General features: G+C 50.6%; 1 protein-coding gene across 1 annotated transcript; it reads right to left on the bottom strand.

The window, feature by feature from the left end:
* Positions 1–1,042: 1,042 nt before the first annotated feature.
* Positions 1,043–3,496, bottom strand: HOXB1 (homeobox B1). Its single transcript, XM_017497194.2, has 2 exons — positions 2,816–3,496; positions 1,043–2,380 (listed from the first exon to the last, which is right to left on the bottom strand). The coding sequence occupies exons 1-2, from the start codon at positions 3,390–3,392 to the stop codon at positions 2,052–2,054; spliced, it is 906 nt and encodes a 301-aa protein (XP_017352683.1). The 5' UTR covers positions 3,393–3,496; the 3' UTR covers positions 1,043–2,051.
* Between the last annotated feature and the right edge of the window lie 4,828 nt (positions 3,497–8,324).

Genomic DNA, 8,324 nt, shown 5'->3' with positions numbered 1-8,324 from the left:
AAGCCAGGCCTGGCTCTGGGCGGGACGGAGCGAGCTGACGGGGAAGGGAAGGGGTAGAGTTCGCGTCGCCTTGCCCCACACTTCCTCCTCTTCTTACACACTCTTTCTGCCCTCTCCAAACAGACGCTTCTCTTCTCTACCGTCTTTCTCTCTAGACCCTCGGGGCTGGCTCGGCGCGGGGTCTCCCGCCTGTAATCCCCGCACTTTAGGAGGTGGGCGGATCACTTGCAACCTGGAGTTCGAGACCATTCTGGGTGTAATGGCAAAACCCCGCCTCTACAAAAATACAAAAATTAGCTGGGAGTGGTAGTGTGCGCCTGTGGCCTCAGCTACTCCGGAGACCGAGGTGGAGAATCCCTTGAACCTGAGAGTCTGGCAGAGGTTGCAGTGAACGGAGATTATGCCACTGTACTCCAGCCTGAGTGACACAGAGACCCTGTCTCCAACCCCCCCAAAAAAAAAACCTCAAAACCGAAAACCAAAACACAAACAATAACAACAAAAAATTGCACTCCAGCCTGAACCACAGAGTGAGACCCTGTCTCAAAAAAAAAAAATCTCAAAACCAAAAAACAAAAACAACAAAAACTGCACTCCAGCCTGAGTGACAGAGCAAGACCCTGTCTCAAAAAAAGAAGAAAGAAAGAAAAGAAAGAAGAAAGAAAAAAGAAAGAAGAAAGAAAGAAAAAAAGAAAGAAGAAAGAAGGAAAAAGAAAGGAAGAAAGAAAGAGAGAGAAAGGAAGGAAGGAAGGAAGGGAAATGAAAGAAAGATCTCTGGGAACTGCCTCATCCCACAGACGTCTATGTCTTTCTGGATTCTCCCAATAACCAAAGGACTGACAACTGTCAAGCCTGAGTGTCTGAGACCCAATTCTGCTTAGGCCACACCCAGTAAGTCCTTCTCTTTATCCAGCTGAGATCTTAAAGCTCAGTTCATTCCAACCCAACCAGCCAATGGCCACTTTCTTCACCTCTTCTCCAGGGCTAGTGGAGTGTGAGGTCTCCACTACCCCTGAATGGAGAAACAGAAGCAGGCAGGAAGAATGGAAAACACAGACTTTATTGAAATGAGGTAGTTGCAGGTACAAAGAGAATCCCGGCTCCTTTGGGGCTCAGGTTTCCAGAAACTTAGATGGCTCCTCTGCTGTCTCCAAGATTCAGAGAAATCCTTGCAGCTGCTGGGAGCCCTCACTGTGCTTGGCCCTCCCTGGGCTGCCCCCACGAGTAGGGTTGCAGATGGGGAAGAGGGTCCTGGGTTTTCCAGGAGGCAATAAATAGGGAGGAGCTAGTGGGGGCGTGCCTGCACCTTCCTGGTGGTGGCTTGCTGGGGGCAGACCTTACACAGCGTTCCAGAAGTCTCTAGAATACCAAGTTCCAAAACACTTTGGTGACATAGTGATGAGGTCGCTGGTGTGAGGAAGCAGGTCTCAGAAAACAACCTCTGGAGGCTGCATTAGTGCAATACAAATGTTCCAGGAGAGGGCTAATGGGTTAGATGGGGGCTGGGGGGGAGGGGCTTTTTGGTCTGTCACAAGGCAGCTGGTGCTATTGTAAGGTCTGTGGTGACTGGATTAAGGATTGGAAATAATATGGCTGCACTCAAACACCTCACACACAAGAAAATTCAAGATTCTGTCTCAGGCCTAGAAGAGGGAGCTAGGATAAGAGTGCGTGAGGAGAATTCTCAAAGCTCGAAGGCACTGAACTGAATAAACTGAAGTTGGAAGGGAAAGGAGAATGAATCCAGGAGGATGAGGCTGGCTCCCACCCCCACCACAAATTGACACTGAGCTGATCCCCGGATCAAAGGCGGAAGCCCTTCCCTCTACATTTGACAGGTTCCGTGCCTCCCAGGCCTCTGGTCCTGTCGGGCCCCAGCCACCCAGATCTGAGAAAAACATTTCCCTATCCCCCCTCCCACCCGCAGGCAGCTCTAAACTGGCATCCCAGCTCTAGGGAGGATCCCCAGGCCTGGGGCTCGGGAGAGCCTGGGATAGGGCTGGACTGGGCTGCTCCAGGGCCTGGAAGCCCCATCGTAGGCTAGGTTCAGTTCAGGAGGTGACAGAGCTGGGTGAGGCTTCTGGAGAAGTGCATGTTGACTGGTCCGAGGCATCTCCAGCCACCTCCTTGGGGTAGCCTGGTGGAGCCGGGGGCAGCCGACCTCCCTCCCGCTCGCGCTTCTTCTGCTTCATTCTTCGGTTCTGGAACCAAATCTTGACCTGCGTTTCGTTGAGCTCCAGGGTAGCCGCGATCTCCACCCTCCGGGCCCGGCTCAGGTACTTGTTGAAATGGAACTCCTTTTCCAGCTCTGTCAGCTGCCTTGTGGTGAAGTTGGTGCGGAGGCCACTGGGCGAGCCCAGGCCCAGCTCTGACACCTTCGCTAGGGGCGGGGCGGGGAGAAAGGCCAGGTCAATTCTCTCACCTCTTTCTCCTTCCCCTTCTCTCCTCCCGGGGCTGGCTCTGCACCTCCATTCACCATTCTGCCCAAGTACAGTTGTCAAAGTTCCCACGCACCACCAGGCACCGCCATGGTGATCACCAAACCTGGAGCATCGCCCACCCCGACGCACACCAGGTCCTGGGCCTGTGCTGGGTGCACAGATCAGGAAGTGGGGTGTGTTTGGAGACTTGCTCTTGGGAGTGACTGGTTACACAGTAGGTGGGGAGAACTCACCTGACCTGAGACTTTGGGAGTGCTCTTACCTGTGTCTACCAGAGCCGCTGAAAGAGAAGAACCCAGCCCAGGCCTAGGACATGTCACTGCAGGGGCAGCAGAGATGCTTTGGGAGAAGGGGTAGCCACGTCTGAGCCCTACCTGTCTTGGGTGGGTTTCTCTTAACCTTCATCCAGTCGAAGGTCCGGGCTGTGGGGATGCTAGGTTCTGAAGGGCAGGACGATTCCTTGTCCTCTGAGAGGAGATCAGCATAGGCCGGTGCAAAGCTCGCGGTCTGCTCGTTCCCATAAGGGGGCTGCTGCGGAGGATACGGCCCCGGACCGGCTCCACCTACTCCGTAGCCGTCGGACAAGCCCCCTAGCTGGGCCCCGTAGCTCGAGGGATGAAAATAGCCTCCGTCTCCTTCTGATTGACCCAGAGGGTAGTACTGAGAAGGCCCATAGCTGGGGCTGCAGGCGGCTGGGGCATACCCTGAGGGCGCGGAGCTGGGGAAGGGTACCCCCAGCGCCGAAGGCGGCTGCTGGGCGGGATAGCCGGAGTTCTGCTGGAACGCGGGGCTGGACAACCCCCCACTGTAGCGACCCTCGCTTGCATAGCTGTCAACCGCCTGAGCCGAGGTTGGGGGAAAGGAGGCTGGGGCGCTGTGGGCGCTGTAGGCGCTAGGTCCCCGGTTACAGAGTGGGTACTCTAAGAAGGAGTTCATCCTATTATAGTCCATGCGTCAAGGCCGCAGGAGGGTCGGCCCGTTTTGGGGGAGACACCCTCTTGCCCTACAACCTTTCAGCAGTATGTCACAGCGCTGGGGCTCGCATCCATGGCCTGGACCGCTCTCCTGGGCCTGCGCTCCCGTAGGAAGGGGGTAGGGAGTGGGGGTGAGGGGGCACATGTGATCTCTCCCAGGCCAATGGGCTAAGCGGGCCAGAGTTTGGCAGCCCCAGCGCCCATCCATCACCCCCCAAGCATTAGCATGACAAAGACACTTCAATCACCCGCAGCCCATCCATCTGAGAGCGACGTGGAAGCGTCAAAAACATCTTTCTTCAAAGACTTTTGGAACGAAGGGACCAGAGGGAGAGGGGGAAAAAGTTAAGAGAATATTCAAGACTTTTCTCCCCTCCCAACCCCCAAGGCCTTCAATAGGCTCCTGGGTTATTAGATTTGGACAAATTCAAGCCAGCTGCCCCTCACTCTTCCCACCCCTCAAAGAAACCTTCCCCCTGAGTCTGTAGACCCGGAGGTGGGGAATCCAGTCTCCTTACTTTGCCCAGAACTCCCGAACCATGTTCTTTTCTCCCAATTTGTCTTGGGGTGATGGGCTAGGACAGCCGGGTGAGGTATGTTATCTTGGGCCAAATGGATGACTGTGGTGGGGTGGGGGGGTGGTGCAAAAACACCTAGGGGTGTTGGGCAGGGTCTAGACTCTAGAGGAAGAATTCATGAAGCCATGGGTGGGAAAATGGCATTTCAGGGAGCAAGACAGGACTACAGAAATGTGGAGAAAAGGATGAGAAACGCCCCATCCTCTCTCTCTCTCTGCATAAACGTTCTCTTCTCATTCACACATCCATTTCTCTCCCTCAACCTCTCTTTATATTCTCTCTGTCTCAATCCATCTCTCTGTTCGTCCATCTTTCTCCATATTTATACTCGTTCCCTACCTATCCATCAACTCATCTCTCTAGATGTATTTATCCTCTCTCTAGCCATCCATAGCTGTAGCTGGCTCACTCACTCAGACTTAAATAACTCCCTATATCTCTCCAGAGAGCCACAATGAGCACAGCCAGGTGATGTTTACAGGGGGGTGAAGAGGAGGGGAATTTTTAATTCTCTTCTTGAAGTGTTTAAAACTAGTGGAGACCTGCATTCTCCTGGCTCTCTCTTACCCATCTCTCCTTCACCACCCTCCATCTCCCTCCAAAAAAAAAAAAAAACTCCAACCCTCAAATGCATAAATTTAACACCAGTTAAATCTTAAAGATTACTCCACATTTCAGTTAATTTTCTAGAACTGATTAAGGGAGTTTGGTCAGAGAGTGGGAGAATCAGGGTGGAGGCCCTGAGGCTCTGAATTCTAAGACTCTGGAGTGAGGAGTGGAGTTTTGCCCCTTTTTGTTCTGTGTGGCTGTTGGCAAGGGACACAGGACGTGTCTTCTTTACTCTCTCAGACTCCAAACCCCGATGGGACTAGAAGAGAAGCCCTTAGGTAGAGCCCATTGATTCTCCTCCTGCGGACAACTCGGACAACTCGAGGGCAAGAGCTTGGTGCAATCCAACTCCCACACTCATTTGTAACCTGTCAGGGTGTCTGCCTGGCCGGAGGCCTGGGGCCGAAGCTAGGGCAAGTCCAGAAGGGCAAGAGTTCAGGGAGTGATCTCTGTAAACAGTGGAGCTCAGGAGAGGAAAGGGAAGCAGGTGGGACAGGTTTAGGGAGAATCCTCAAAACTTCTCAGGTTTCCACAACCCAAAAAGGGCAGGATAATACTCCTTCCTCTGCAAGGGACCACAGCGTTGTCCCCCTCAGTCATCTGTATCTTGCCTCTCCATCTTTGTCTCCCATTCCCTCTTGCTTTGCTTGGCCTTGCATAGCTGCCTCTCCTGCTTTCTGCTCCGTGCCACCAGGATCACACTGCCTTTCTCTTCTCTAATACTTGTGGGCCTAGCTTCACCTCCAATTTTGTTTTTTGAGATAGAGCCTCACTCTGTCACCCAGAGTGAAGTGCAGTGGCATGATCTCAGCTCACTGCAATCTCCACCTCCCAGGTTCAAGCAGTCCTCTCACCTCAGCCTCCCAAGTAGCTGGGACCACAGGCATGCACCACAACGCCTGGCTAATTTGTGTGTGTGTGTGTGTGTGTGTGTATTTTTAGTAGAGACAGGGTTTTGCCATGTTGGCCAGGCTGGTCTTGAACCACTGGCCTCAGTGATCTGCCTGCCTCGGCCTCCCAAAGTGTTAGGATTAAGGCCTGAGCCACTGTGCCCAGCCATCACCCCCAACTCTGAAGGAGCTCAAAGATTTCATAGAACCCCCGTCTCCTTTCCTTGCTCATGTGTACTCTGCTTTAAAGACGCTGCTTCAAGCTGAGGGGGTGGGGGACCAGCTGGTAACTTCTTTAAGAGATGCAATGAGGGAAGAGAGAACGTTCACTTGCCAAGGGAATGAGGGCAGACAAAAGAAAGGAAAATTGGGATGGGAGGAGGTGACCTGCAGAGGAATTGAAGAGAAAGGGATTATTGAGGTGGGAGCAAGCTTATTTCTTTCTATTTTACGTTTTTGGGAAGAATATGTGCAGATGCTTCATCCTCTCATTTTACGATGTCTTCCGCAGACGCTGAGAATAACTTGTCTGGAGGAAACTAGGGTTTGTCTTCTAACCCCAAATTTAAACTAGGCCTAAATCTGATCTGGCTGCCCTGCTTCTAGAGACTTGAGACTTCTTCACCTTGCATCTTTTCCACAGCCCAGGGAGAACCTTCTCAACCCATCCCTTGCCTTCATAATTAAGGGAACAATTTGAGGTCTAAAGGAGGAAGTGAATTTGAAATCAGTTTAATAAAACAGCACAAATCTGTCTGGGAATTGAGGAAATACATTCCCTCTATAATGGCTGAAGTCACCAATAATCTATTATTCATGACAGCAAGCAAAGACTGAGGCAAAAGTGCCCTAAGTTGTTTGGGTGCAGTGGCTCTTGTATTTAATCTCACCACTTTGGAAGGCCAAGCAGGAAGATCACTTGAGCCCAGAAGAACTTCGAGATCAGCCTGGGCAAGATGGTGAGACCACGTCTCTACAAAAATAAAGAAATTTAAAAATTGGCTGGGTGTGGCCATGCCTCCTTGTAGCCCTAGCTCCTCAGAAGGCTGAGGTGGGAGGATTGCTTGAGCCCAGGAGTTCAAGGCTGCAATGAACCATGACCACACCACTGCAGTCTAGCCTGGGTGACAGAGAGAGACTGTTGCTATTTAAAAAAAAAAAAAAAGTGCCTCGAGTTATACTGTCAATTGCAGTGATTGCCTCAGCTCTCCAAATTCACTCTGCTCCCCAATTCATCCCTGAGTCATGCCACCTTCTCTTGTGTTAGCAGGGCCATAGGGACATTGAAACTTCCCCAAATTCCTGCCGGCTCTCCCTGCCCCGGGGGGAACCAAGCAACTTTACTCTCTAGGTTCCCAATCTCCTCCTCCTTCCTAAAAGAAGATTCACTGGCTGGAATAACCTATGACCCATAGGATTTTGGGTTTACCAAATTAAACTCACCAGAGAGGGTGGTGTTGGGTGGACCCAACACTGAAATGAAATAAAGTTGGTGTCCTAGTTTGTTTGATCTGCTTATACATAAAAGAGAATGAGGAGAACATATACCCGTTTAGAACTGAAGCTATCTTTGACAGTTTTCACTCCTTATCACACTGAGAATGCAGGCAAGGAAACCATTCTAACCAGAATGGGGTATGTTAGAAGTTTAAACCTCAGATTCTGGTCCTTTCTGTGGTGGAAGCTGCTTCAGCTGGGGGCTTGGCAGGGGCAATCTAAATTCTTTCATTAGGCCTTAAAAGTCTCTATCTGCTTTCCCCAGCCCAAATCTTATGAAGCCAAACCCAAGATTAAAGGCTGGGGCTTAGGAAGTAAAAGAATATTCAGGGTCATAATTTTTTCTTTTTTCTTTCTTTCAGGCAGGGTTTTGCTCTGTTGCCCAGGCTAGAATAATCATGGCTCCCATCAGCTTTGTCCTCCTGGGCTCAAGTGACCTTCCCACCTCAGCCTTCTGAGTAGGTAGGACTACAAGCATGCACCACCACAACTTTTTCGCTTTGAGATGACTTTTTGTTGCCATTGGGGAAAGGATGTTTCTTTTAATGCAAGCTAATTAAACTGTCATGTATTTGGTTGAGAACCTTAGACTATGGGTAGTACATATTGTAATGGAATTCGTACTAGCTATGGAGCCAGAATAGCTGGGTTCAAGTCCTTGCTTAGACTTTTTTTGATATGGGGTCTCACTTTGTCACCCAGGCTGGAGTGCAGTGGTGTGATCTCGGCTCACTGCAATGTCTGCCTTCCAGGCCCAAGCAATCCTCCCACCTCAGCCTCCCAAATAGCTGGGAACATAGGTGTGTGCCACCATGCCCAGCTAATTTTTTTTATTTTTGGTAGAGATGGGGTTTCACCATGTAGCCCAGGCTGGTCTTGAACTCCTGAGCTCAGGCAATTCACCTGCGTCAGCCTTCCAAAGTGTGGGATTAAAGCTGTGAGTCACTGTGCCTGGCCTTTGCCTGGCCATTTCTTAGTATTGTGACCCTGGACAAGTTTCTTGATTTCTATGAGTCTCAGCATCAGAGAAGAAGAATGGGTTTAATACTACTTACTTCACTGCCTTGTTAGTAGGATTAGAGCTAACAAGCACATATAAACCACAGGAAACTCTCTAAATGTATGATATTAACTTTAAATCACATTCTGAAATAGTATGAGTCAGTCTTCTGTTTTTTAATATAACTAGCATATTAAAATATGGAAATATGTAGGCTGAGCATGGTGGCTCATGCCTGTCATCCCAGCACTTTGGGAGGCCAAGGCGGGCAGATCACCTGAGGTCAGGAGTTTGAGACCAGCCTGGCCAACATGGTGAAACCCTGTCTCTAGTAA

The sequence above is a fragment of the Cebus imitator genome, unplaced genomic scaffold (assembly GCF_001604975.1).
Source record: "Cebus imitator isolate Cc_AM_T3 unplaced genomic scaffold, Cebus_imitator-1.0 Scaffold228, whole genome shotgun sequence".
Classification (NCBI taxonomy): Eukaryota; Metazoa; Chordata; class Mammalia; order Primates; family Cebidae; genus Cebus; species Cebus imitator.
Note: the sequence above shows the minus strand (reverse complement) of the source record. Positions and strands in the feature narration are given on the sequence as shown.